Raw genomic sequence first — 12,899 nt, 5'->3', positions numbered from 1 at the left:
GTGCGTAAAATCGAGGTCAGCACGTGGCTCTGTAGCCTTTCAGTCTGGTGGCCAGTCTAACCCCTCTCCTCCCCCACGTTAGAGACTCTCACACCCTGAGCTAGCTCTGGCAACGTGTGGACGTCCCTGCAAAGTATCCGGCCAACTGATCCACAGCATCCCAAACTGCACCGGCTGCAGAAGCTGTGGGCCCCACGTGCGGACGGCATGATGCCGACTGGGGAAGCGCCCGTGTTTTCTTGGTGTTAGTTGTTGGGCTGAAATGAGCACAAGCAGCAGAGAGACCGCATCGTCGCATCTCGGCTTTGGAGGCTGCATCGAAGGCACAATCATCTGCAAACAAAAACCCTGCACCATCTCGCCCTGCACTTTAGTCTTGGCTTGTGGCCTTTGCAAGTTAAATAATTCACCATCTGCGCCGTACCTGACCATGATGCCATGTTTGTCCTCCATGAAGGTGACAAGATGGCTGAAAACCTCATGTGGAAAAAAAAAGCATGGGAGCAAGCACACAGCCTCACGCCACTCACTGGAGAAGCACAGGATTAGGAGTCTGAATAATTCATTTTTAATGATAATCTCTCGGAGTGTCCATAGATTTTTAAGATTATAAGCATATGGATTTTTCACTCAATTCAACTGAACTGAACTGAATTAATTCACTTCCAAAAAGCAGTCTCATCACACAATACAAATGGCAAACAGAATGGCTCCTGGCCTCCATAAATTTCTGTGCCAATGTAGTAAACAGGATGGACATGTTAGTACACACACACACACACACACACACACACACACACACCAAAGTGATTTTAAGTGGTTCAGCTGAGGTAATTAGGAGATTAAGGGAATTTGGAATCAAAGATGGTTCATGAAACTGGAGGATCTCAAGCTAAGCCATGAAGGAAGCTCCTCTCTGGAAAGGGAGGAGGAACACTCCAGGCCCAGAGAATAGCCAATGCAAAAAGGCAGAGACCTACTATGTGCCAGAGACTGTGTTGGATGCTTAAACTTCCAGTGCCCTGACAACTTAGTAAAATGAATCTATCTGACTGGATCAGTGAAAAAAAAAAGTTTCTGCACCAAGAAAAATCTGGGAGATGTCCTAAATGTCTCTTCACTTCCAAATACGCACTCCCCACATATACAAAAATAAAGAGGAAAGAAAGAAGGGAAGGAAGGAAGGAAGGAAGGAAGGAAGGAAGGAAGGAAGGAAGGAAGGAAGGAAGGAAGGAAGGAAGGGAGGAAGGGAGGGAAGGAGAAAGGAGGCAGGAAGGAAGGAAGGAAGGAAGGAAGGAAGGAAGGAAGGAAGGAAGGAAAGAAGGGAAAGAAGGAGAAAGGGAGGCAGGGAGGCAGGAAGGAAGGAAGGAAGGAAGGAAGGAGGGAGGGAGGGAAGGAAGGAAGGAAGGAAGGAAGGAAGGAAGGAAGGAAGGAAGGAAGGAAGGAAGGAGAGAGAGAGAAAGAAAAAGAGCATGGGAAAGAGAGAGAAGGGAGAGGAAGGAGAGAAGGAGAGGAAGGAGGGAGGCAGAGGAAGAAGGAAGGGAGAGGAAAGGGGGAGGGAGAGGAAGGAAGGAAGGGAAGGAGGGATGGGCTTCAGCCTGACACCATTATTTGTCTGCATCAGCACTTCCTGATACACTGCTCCCACAGTAACAGAAGCATGCCATTACTGGAGGGCTATTGTGGACCCGACTCCTGAGTTATTTTAAACCTCCTCCCCTGGCTCAGTTGCTCGAGTCCCCAATTACCGCCTTGTCAAGTTAAGAGAGAATGGCATCTGCGAAGCACACTTGTCTCCATCCATTACACTGGCGTGGTCACGGTTTCGACGCCTCCTCCTCTCCCCCATTTGGAGTCGCCTTTCCCGAAGCACAATCCTGCTGACACGCTGTGCCAGTTTAGCAGCACAGGAAAGATCAAATGCCCTGATGCTCGGTTGCCAGGCTGCCCAATCTGGGGGGGGGGGGGCTCAGCTTTAGGAAAGGCTCCCCTGGTTGGGACAAGCACAAAACATCTAGAAGACCAAGGGCCCTTCTTCACCTTCTCTGTACCACAGATGCTGAGGAAGCTCCACAGACCCTTCTCGGGGTCCTTTTGAAATGAAAACAACAAGATGCCCAAAGGAAATCAATAAAATGAAGGGGCAGTCATGGAAACATTAAAAAAATTAAATTCTCGGACCTGAACTAAAGAAGCTAAATCCTCTCCTGGCTTTCCCATAAAATTATGATCGAGGCGAGACCTTCCTAATCTCCTTAAAAAGAGCGTGACTCCCCAGGAGTTGGGGGCTTGTTTTTATCTCTGAGACACCGAGTCCGTAGTGTTTTCCCTTAATTATATCCTGATTGACATAATTTTGTAATTTGGAGGTGTGGGCTGGCGCCCCGCCAGGGATCCTGGGGGACAGCTGAGACAGCTCACTTTAAAAAGTCAACAGTTCGAATATGAGACTCCGCAAGATCTTATCCTGCTCTTACTTGGCAGATAAGTGAGTCTAGTGGTGGATGTTAATTAAACGGATATCTAGTCATTCATTCACTGGATCCTCATTAATTCAAAAGACACTTATTAAGTACCTACGACACTGCCCTTGCACCCAGGGATTTCACAAACCATGGGATAACCTTGATCCCAATGGGCTTGGGGGAGCTTATTTCTGATCCAGGAAGGCCAGAGATCAGGCAGAACATGGGCCATTCCAGACGGGGCTGAGCATCTTGGAAAATCATGGTACAACAATAGCTGTAATGCAGTTTCCTCTGTCAACAGGAGGTCTATTGGGGTGGCCATGTTGGAAATTGATGGTAAACATAGGTTGTTACCAAGTATATAGAGAAAATACCATCAATATGACTTGGGAAGAAGGTTACAGTCTTGGGTGATCTATTGTGGATATCCATCCTCCATATCTGGGCTCTGCCTTTTTGTAATGAAAAATCAGCAAGAGATGAAGGTTACCCCCAACGGTGTGGTCACTGGGACAGATCTTAGGATCACAGCACAATAATGACATTGAAAAAAAGATACGGGAGCAGCTGGGGGGCGTCATGGTGCACAGAGCGCCTGGCCTGAAGTTGGAAAGACTCATGAGCCTGAGACCAAATCCGACGTCAGTCACTGACTGTGTGACTCTGAGCAAGTCATTTGACCCCATTTGCCTCAGTTTCCTCATCATGAAATGAGCTGGGGAAGGGAGTGACAGACCACTCCAGTGTCTTTGCCAACAAAACCCCAAATAGGGTCATGAAGAGTGGGATGTTACCGAAAGTCCACACAGAGCTGAAGTCAGCAGGAGTTGCAGTGAAAGGAGGAATTATTGGTCACGCAGAGCTTTTAGGAAGTACCTGAAATCCTCCCAAAAGACTTTGAACACCCTCAGTTACTCTCAGCCTAGAAAGGTCCTTTACTGCCCCTTGGCACCAGTCAAGGAAAGTTGCTGGTCCCTTCCCTTCCTCCCCTTGATCCCATTCCTTATATGTCTCTACCAGTAACAGGTGATAGCTAAATAATGCCTACCACAGACTTCAAGAGAACAAGCATTTATTATGTGCCTGCTGTGTGCACTTCACAAAATATTTTCTCATTTGATTCATGTCCCTAACTTCAAATTCTTGAGAATCTGGCCTCCCCTGCCTCTGGTCACACAGCATCATGGGAAGAATATTGATGTGGAAAAGGTGGAGGGTACAGTAGAGGCAAGTCGGCTTCTGAAGGCAGAGGGTCCAGGTTCAAAGTCTCCCTCTGATACTTCCTGCCTTAGGGCTCAGATGGGTCAATTCATCTGTCTGGGCCTTGGTTTCCCCTCTATAAAAGGAGTAGGTTGGACTGAAGGCCCATCCAGCATTATCGCCGGGATCCAATGGGCCTTTGGTTTGGAGGGGGTTGGGAGGGGGGAGAAGTCTGGCTCATTCATAGTGTAACACTCCACCAAAGTCGAGCTAACCACTCCTGTTCAGGTCAGGCACCATTCACTGCTCTCAAATATTCACATATTCCTAAAATAGGCTCCCATTTCTCAAATCTCAGAAAGCCGTCTCCTCCAGCAAACGTCCCATCCAATGTCCTTTCCCAGCAGAGGTGATAGATTGGTGCCGATGTAATTACAGTCTCTCTCCTATCCCTACTGACGCTTGGGAGTCAGAGCCAGGCTTGAGAGAGGGTTCTCTGGGGAAAAGGAGGAGAAAAGAGAGAGGGAGAAAGGAGAGAGAAGGAAGAAGGGATGGAAAGAAGGAAGGGAAGAGAGGGAGGGAAGAAAGAAGAAAGGGGGAAAGGAGGGAAAGAGAGACAGAGACAAGAAAAAGAGAAAAGGAGAGGAAGGGGAGGAGGGAAAGAGTGACACAGAGAGAAAAGGAGAGAGAAGGAGGGAAGAAGAGAAGGGAAAGAGAAAAGGAAGGGGAGAGAGATATGGAGAGAAAGAAGTAGGAGGATGAGGAAGGGAGGGAAGAAAAATGAGAGAAATGGAGAGAGAGGAAAGGAAGGAGGAAGAAGGAAGATAGGGAGAGATGGAGGAAGAGAGGAAAGGATAAAGGGAGGAAGGAAAGGAGGGAAGGAAGAAGTAGAGGGAGGGAGGGAGCTTCCTGTGAGAAAAAATACCTGAGCTGAAGTCAGAAGGAAACTAGAGACTGAAAGGAGCCATGAAGAGGGAGGGCACTCCAGGTGGGAGGCACAACCTCCTAGCACAAAGCTATGAGGTGGGAGATGATAGAGTTATATATGAAAGCAATATGAAGAAAGGCTGGAAAGACCAGTGAAAGGCCTTGAATGACAGCCTGAGGAATCTCCACTTCCCATCAGGTAGTGGTTACTCTCAGCACAGGTGATTTCCACCCGCCACAATCGGCAGGGAACCCCCCAGCAGCCTTTGCTCCCCGAGGTGGCTGAATGCTGCAGCACTCGGCATCGCTCCTGCCACAGACAGCCTGGCTGCAGCCTCGTCTTCAGATTCTCTGCCACAAAAAGTAACTGTCAAGGATAATAGGAATGAGGTTTGACCTACTTTTCCCTAGATCCTTGCAAAGTTGGCGCAGCTCGAGCCCTCCTTGCCTCCAGCGTGTGCCCCGACTCCGCTCGGGAGCCTGTGGGTTTTCCACCTTCTCCTTCCTCCCAACAGTCCCCTCCTCCCCACACCGGCCCCCTCCCTGCCTCTGGAACCAGCCACTTTCATCTGGGCCCATCTGGGCAGGGGGCAGGGAGCCAGCCATTCCATCCCATCGTCGCTCACCCAACCGTCCACACGTCCCTCACCCTTGGAGTAAACAGACTCAATTTCCAACTGGCTTGGAAGCTGCCCTGCAGGGTTCGAGACACTGTCCTAGCCAGTCTGCAGTGAGAATAAAGAGGACCAGACCCTGCCCTCAGGGAGGCGACGATGTCCTGACAGGACAAGCAAAGCCTGAGGAACTCAAGGCCTCAGATCCTTGACTGCCTTTCCCCTTGGACAAAGTATTCAAGGGAGCCTCAGTTTCCTCATCTGTCAAAGGAAGATCCTGGGCAAGAAGTCCTTTGAGATCCTGGCAGCTCTGTCTCTAGTTCCCTGAGAGCCTTGGGCTAAGCCTTGAAGAAAAATAAAGATTCTGAGACATAGAAGGACAGAAGGATTGCAAGTGGGCAAGGGGTCCTGTCAGTGCAAAGGATTATGGGCCGAACATGGAAGCTCAAATGAAAGGAATACTTTGGTCGAATCCCTCTGGTGACACCTACACGGCCAAGAATAAAAACAAGAGCCAAGGTGCTCCTTTGACCCTGTACACACTAACTAATCCTCCCTGTACGCATCCTGCCCCACAAATAAGGGTAAGGTCTGCTCTCCATAACCCTAAATCTTCCAGGAGCCAGCCTGCCCCTCCCTCCCTCTCCCTCTCTCTCTCTTAATTTAGTCCAGATAGCCATTGAAAAATGAGCCGCAATGTGTTTTAGGGAACAGAACATGGGACTTGGAACCAGGACTACTGGGCTCTGCTCTGTTCCCCTCCTCCCCCCCCAGATACCACCGAGCATCATGACTCGGAGCAAGGCACTTCCTCACCTGTAAAATGAAAGTAACCTTGTCTCTGGCTCAGGGTGGGGTACCGGGAGCTTGCATTGGCTCATGGGTGCAAAGGCTCTCACAGCAGGGGCAGCGATCATTATGGGGCAGAGAATGGAGGGCTTTTGCTGCTGCTGCTGCTGCTGCTGCTAATTTTCACCAATTCAGTGCCCGTAGGAGGCTTCCAGAGCCGGCAATCAGCACACACGCGCTTCTGCAGCATGGCAGGAGGTCTGGGGCACTTAAACAGGAAAGGGGGGAGGAGGCCGTGCAGAAGGGCCAGCAACCAGAGCTCGGAAGGGAGCCGGGCCAGTCACCTGGCTGGGCTTCCTGTGGAACATCCAACCGGACACCTGGAAAACTCCAGGTCCTTCAAAGAGCATGGGAAGCCACCTCCTGGGGAGCTAGAGAGGAGCTTAGAGATCCCTTAGAGCAAACACTTCATTTGAAAGTGGGGGAAACTTTAGCTCCGAGAAAGGAAGTTACAAGTCCAAGGTGATACGTGTCCCTAGCCCAGATATGACCTCACAGCTCCTTCCCCAGACTTGGCTCACCGGCCCCTATTTCTGCCCAACACGTCCAGCACTCGGCTCCTTGCTCTGCTCTGAGTAGGTGACCCGGCCGAGTTTAGCCCAGAGAAGGGTCAGAACCTCTGCAGCCCCACTGGGGCAGGAGATGTTGGGGGGGGGGACTAGCCCCAAGGTGGCAGGAGGGGTTTGGGCCCAGGGCCATACACAAGGCACCCAGCCGACCGGGGGCCTTAAAGCAGCAGCTGCTTTAAGCAGAGCCGGAAATATCCCAGCCCCAGCCTCCCCCCACCCACCCAGGGGGAAGCACCCAGACCCAGAGGACGCCCCCCCCCCCCATTCCCAGGGCACCAGCTGGCCCGGCCCGCGGCCCCAGCCTCGGGCGGGAGGGAAGCCACCTGCAGGTGCAGAGACCTCTGAGGAGCGGGGGCGATCACAGTGCCCCCCAGGAGGGGAAGGGCAGGAGGCTGAGAGTGAGGCGCCCCAGCCTGAGCTCCGGAGGCTCCAATCTGCCCCCGAGTCTCGCCGCCGGGCGCCCCCACCCGCAGCCGCTCCAGCTGCAGCCCCCGAACTTCAGTGGGGGAGCTGGCTGGCTTCCGTGGGGGGCAGCCCCGCTCCCGCTGCAGGCGGGCCGGCGGCACGTCCCGGGGGCGGGGGCCCGGGCCAGCTCTCCCCTCCGCCGCAGCCCCCCCCCCCGGCCCGGCCGGCGGGGGGCCCGGCCCCGGTCACTCACCCTGCCGCCGCCGCCGCCGGCGCTCCTCTTCCTGCGCAGGGTGAGCCCGCTGCGCAGCAGCGCCGGCAGGTCCCGCAGCCGGTGCCGCAGCTGGGGCTCGGGGGGCTGCGGCGGCTCGGGGGCCCCCGGGCTCCCCGCTCTCCGCGGCCGGCGTCTCCCCCCCGGGGCCCCGGCGGCCCCCGACGCCCCGGGCTCGGCCGGCTCCGGGCTCTCGGCCGGCGGGGGCTGCATCTTCACGGCGCCCACAGCCATCTTCATGCCCGGGCGCCCGGCGCTGCCGGCGCTCCTGGCGTCCGGACCTCACCTCGGACGCGGCGCCGGGCGGGGAGAAGCGCGGGCGGGACTGCGGCGGGGGCGCGGGGCTCCGAGCGGCCGCTGCCGCCCCGCCAGCCTGCCTCTCTCCTCCTCTTCCTCCTTCTCCTCCTCCCGGCTCCCCACGCCCAGTCCCCGCCGGGCGCGCCTCCTCCCGCCCGGCCCAGGTGCGCAGGCCCCGCCCTACCTGCCGCTCCCGCCGCCCCCCTCGGCGCCGCTGCGCTCCGGGGGCTGCCCGGGCTCCCGGACGGGCCGGCCCGGGGGGGAACAATGGAGAACAGGAAGGCTGCCCCGGGAGGGCGGGGGGGGGACACGGCAAGGCGTGAGCTCATCCCAGGTGCAGGAAATCCCTCCGACCGCCGCTCTACCCGGCCCCGCGCTCCTCTCCGGGGGGATCCCCGAGCCCGGGAACTCCACCGGCCGCGGCTTCCTTCCCCCTCCCTTCCCAGCTGAGGCCCCAAAGGGAAACGGCCCCCCGGCCCTCCCCCCGTCTCCACCGCCGCTGCCCCCCACGTGCCATCTGACTTTGGAGCCGTGCCCGTCCCCTCTCCAAGGCTGGAAGGGCCGCTGGAGAGGCGGCTCGTCAGACCCCCTCCCCCCAGTCACGCACGAACACACTTTACAGGTGAGGAAACTGAGGCCCGAACAAAGTGTCGGGCTGGCGGCGCTAGGGGGAATAAATCCCGGACTGGGATTCGAACTCGGGCCTTCTTTTTCCAACTCTAGCTCCGGCGCGCTGGCCTTGCTGAAGAAGCGCCCTGCCGGCCTCCTCGCACCCTCCGGGGAAGAAGGGGAGAGGCTCTTTGGAGGCCAGGATGCCACCTGGAGGGTCGGGGGGCTTGGGGATGGCGGCTTCGGGGGGGGGGAGTGCGGGAGCCCCCAACCCCGACCCCCGCCGGAATAGCCCCAGGCCTGCAACCGAAGCCCCCCGGCAACAGCCCGATCCTCTTCCGGCTGGGAGAGGCGGGCACCCCACCGGTCGCGGGGGCCCGGCCCGGGCTAGCTGGGGCACTGGGGCCTGACCTCTCCCCGCAGAGAGGCCCGACCTCCATCCTCCCCCTTTGGAGGCTGAGTGGAGGCTGTCTGGAGTTCCTGCCCGGGAGTTCCTTCCCTCGGGCCCAGCATTTGTCCGTGGAGGCAGCTCCAATTAAATGAGAGACTGAGTTCTCCTGGCCCCCAAAACACGGGGGCGCAAATGCGTGAACCCCTGGGACTCAGCCTGAGAGTTACTTCTGCCCCCCCCAAGGTGACCCATCTCGGAACACTCTCCCCCTGCTCCCCCTCCCCCCCAGGGGCCAGCCCGGTTCCGCTCAGTCACCACAGCAAAGCAACCCGAGATAATCCCATCTCTGGCAACGAATTCCCTGAGGACCAGGAGCCCGTTCACTCTTACTTGTAGATTCATTCAACAAACACGAATTAAGAGTCTCCAGGCCCCTCGGGCTATGGGGGGCGGGGGGAAGGCTTGCTCCTAAGCCCTAACATTCAGCCCCTGTGGCTACTTCTTTCTCCACCGAAGAGCACTTTCTCCCTTCCTTGGTCGTTCTTCCAGGGGGAAAGAAGCTTTTCTGCAAGGGGTTGCCCAGGTCAAGTCGGAGGTGGCCGCGGAGGCTCCCTATGGTATAAGGGAGGCCCCGGTGTACAAGGGAGGCCGCGGAGGCTCCCTGCAGAGTTCCACACAGAGAGAACGGGGAAGGAAGGCCCGCTGCCCGTCACCCCCAGAAAGCTGGGCCCTCGCCATCTCCCTCAGCCTCACTTTTCCCATCTGAAAAATGCGAGTCTAGTTATTGGAAGTCTCAGGTCCTAAGTGACTTTGTGGGACTCCCCTGTGGAAGGACAGCGTGGAAGCGAGCCCCTCCCCCGCCTCTCCCTCTGCCCCTCCTCCGTCCTCTCCTTCTGTCCCTCCTCTCCCTCTCCCCCCAGTCCTCCCCTCACATTCAGCCTCTGAGCCCACCCCAGAGCCCCCCCCCCCCTCCTCCCTCGTGAGCCTGCGGACGGCACAGGTACTCCCACCAGAGGAAACTCTTCTCCTCAGCTGGCTGGAGCACTGGGACTCACATGACCTGCATAAGGTCAAGTAGCCAGTGTGAAATAATGATAATAACAATAAATTGCTCTAGCACCTACTACGTTCCTACTGTGTTTACACTTGAAAAACATCTTTGATCACCCCAGCAGCGTTGAGAGGTCGGTGCTAATATACTTCCCTTTTTACAGTTGAGGAAACTGAGGTAAACAAGTGAGTGATGTGCTTAGGTCGCAAAGCCAGTAACGCACTCGGGGGCGCAGAGCGGCCCCCTCCCTTCCCCAGGCTGTCTCCCCCCCCCCCCCAAGTCCGCGGCTAAGCCATCCGGGCTCTGACGCCATCATGGGGGTGGCCGGACTGGGCAGGGCACGAATTCTGCCGGAGTCAGCTCCGGGATGAGGTGACGTCAGCGAAGAGGAGGACTGAGGATGGACTTTGGCGATGTCCAAATGCGGCATCCGCATCTTGCCCGTTCCCTGGAGGGCTGGGGCGGGGGATGGGGCTGAAGCCCCCCACCCCAATAATCAGTCGCCTCAGATCCGCCAGGGACCCATGTCTCCTCCAAGGCGGTTTGGATCCGGCTTCCGAGCTTTGTCAGCGCCAGCAGGGTCACTGAAAGACTGACGGGCAGCCCCCCTCCCACCCCCAGTCACTGACTGAGCGGGCACCCAGGAGGAAGGACGATCTGAAGGTCAAAGATGTGTCCCAGGGAATCCGTGCTCAGGAGTCTGGAGCAGGAGGAAGCATTTCCAAAGGAGCTGGAAAGTGGAGGGAACATTCACATGTAGGGAGGAAGGGTCGGGATGAGGCAGGAAAAATGACACGACTAGGGTGGTGAGACCCGACTCTGCCACTTGATTTCTCTGTGGAAGGAGGCAAGTCACTTAACTGTTTGGGCCTTGGTTTCTTCATCTGTAAAATGGGGCCATTTTCCTAGATGATCAATCTCAAAGGTCCTTTCCGGTTCCAAATTCTCCCTCTGTGCTCTTGGCTGGTCATAACCCTGGGGCCCCCAATCTGTTCATCTATGAAGACAAGGGGATTGGGCCAGATGGCTTCCCCAGGTGCCCCGGGACAGTAGCAAAGGCAGCACCAGAGCTCAAGTTGTTTGGCCCCAAGATCCGCTAGACCGAGTCCCCGAAGTTTCTTTTCATCATCATCCTGAAAAATGCAACTTTAATATAATAATAATAAATAATATAATAAACTATAACAATAAATAATATAATAAAATTTCCACCAAAAGAGTCTGGGATTGATCCAGTTGGTCATGGGGAGCCAAGCAGTGCTTTTAGAAATTAATTTCATTAGTATTAAAACTACTAAAGGTTGAAATGAATGTGGGGGGAGTTTGAAAGGGGAGGATGCCAGTTAGGAGACTTCTGCACTTGTCCGCCTGCTCCCTCTTGTTCAGGGAACGGTAATCAAGTCAATACCCCCATCATGGACTCTGCAGCCACCAGCCAATCAGCTTCCCTGTGACTCTGCTCATGATTTCAGGGACTTCCCAGACCGAAGCTCCCTTTCCTGCCCACCTCTCCTACATAAACACTGCATCCTGCTTCCTAAGGGCAGAGACCCTCCTATTTGTCCTCTAACACTTAGGACCCACAGGAGTTCCTCAATAAATCTTGGCTGCTAGGGCACCAGCCCTGAAGTCAGGAGGACCTGAGTCTCAGACACTTAAAGCTTCCTAGCTGTGTGACTCTGGGCAAGTCTCTTAACCTCAATTGCCTCAGGAAAATAAAGAAGTAAGTAAGTAAATAAATAAAAATAATAAAATTAATGTTGGCTGATAATTCAATAATCAATGGATAATTCACTTAACCTAGCCCAACCTCAGTTTCCTCATCTGTAAAAAAAAAAAAGTGGGGGGGGATTAGAAATAGTGGAAATCTCATAGGGGTGTTTGCCAGCAATTTGTAATCAAGATTCTAGTTCCAAATATAATTTTACTTTTGGGGGAATGTTGAGGGTTTTTATGTTCATGAAGTCTGAAATTTCTTTAAGCAAAGTATAATGACTGAAAAGGCTGTAGAAGTAACAGCTGGGCTGGGCTCCGCAGGAAAATAAGAATTTGAGGAAGTGCTGCTGAACAGGGAATACAATCAAAGGTGGGGGGGCCGATGAGCAAAGGCTTGAAGGTGGGAGATGTCATCAGGGATAGGGAAAGGCGGTTTGATTGGATTGTCAAGTGCTTGAGGTGAAGAAATAAGACGGTAAAGGCAGGTGGGAGTCACGGTGTAATGTGATGGGTTTGCCTTTTGTGGAGGAGACTGAAGAAAAATCACTGAAGATTTTCTTGGTAGTTTGGGGGATTTAAAGGTCATAGTTCTTTCAGATATCATGATTTGACTGGGGGAGGTGGTCCACGCGTGACCCATAGCCCCTGCTTCTGGGGAGGATGAGCTGGTGGATCTCTCAGGTTTGGGAGTCCCGAGCCTCCATGGGTCATCTTGATTGGGCGCCACATTATTATTGGCCTTCGTATGGGAAGCCCCTGGGATCCGGGGAGTCACCGGGTTACCACAGGAGGAACAAAGCAGCCCAAAGCTCAGGTGCTGATCAGGAAGAGGAGAAATGGGGTGGTGAACAGTGGCAGCAGATCAGGAAGGATGAGCACTGAGAAAACACCCTCATACTTGGCCGTGGAGATCATACTAATCTTGGAGAGAGGAGTTTCACCTGAGTGATGGAAGAGGAAGAAAACAAACATTAATTAAGCACCTATTATTTTTCAAGGACCGGAAAGTTTAAAAAAATCTTTAGAAGGTTGTATATTACATTGTATACAGTAGGCAAGTCACAAATACTCTTTGAATTCCTTATGTCACTTGTGCCATTTGGGGTCACTCTCCCCAATTTATGCTGGCAAACTGAACCCTCAGAGGGACAGCTGTTATGGCTTCCAGTGATCTTTGATAAGCCTCCATGTGGCCCCCACTGATATATTTTTCTTATGTAGACAGGAGACAATTATTTCCCAAAACATTTACTCAAATGATATAGCAAAAGAGTAATTTAAAACCATTTCCCCTCAAACCAAGGGTTTATAGTCCCACTGATACACATAGAGTTCATGAGGGGAAAAGATTTGGTAAAAAGTCAGGCAACCGAAGCATCGAGGCAAAAGTGTTGGGGACACCTTTGGCTAAGTGGACCCATAAATTTCCAGACCTACAGGGCTTGATTTCTCCACAGGGTCTTGGAAGACGCAACGTCGATGCAGGGCAGCTCACTCCACTGCTCTGCTAAGGAGCAGCAGTCCTGGGCTGG

At 54.2% G+C, this 12,899-nt stretch overlaps 1 protein-coding gene across 1 annotated transcript in view; it reads right to left on the bottom strand.

Moving 5' to 3' along the window:
- RAPGEF5 (Rap guanine nucleotide exchange factor 5) overlaps positions 1-7,724 on the bottom strand; it is a 227,159-nt gene extending 219,435 nt beyond the window's left edge. Inside the window, exon 1 of the mRNA XM_031940640.1 lies at positions 7,286-7,724. Within this exon, the coding sequence (XP_031796500.1) occupies positions 7,286-7,543 (258 nt within the window). The 5' untranslated portion in view covers positions 7,544-7,724. The remainder of the gene's footprint in view (positions 1-7,285) is intronic.
- Positions 7,725-12,899: the final 5,175 nt, after the last annotated feature.

This window comes from Sarcophilus harrisii, chromosome 5 (assembly GCF_902635505.1).
Source record: "Sarcophilus harrisii chromosome 5, mSarHar1.11, whole genome shotgun sequence".
Classification (NCBI taxonomy): Eukaryota; Metazoa; Chordata; class Mammalia; order Dasyuromorphia; family Dasyuridae; genus Sarcophilus; species Sarcophilus harrisii.
This window is presented reverse-complemented; position numbering and strand designations above follow the sequence as displayed.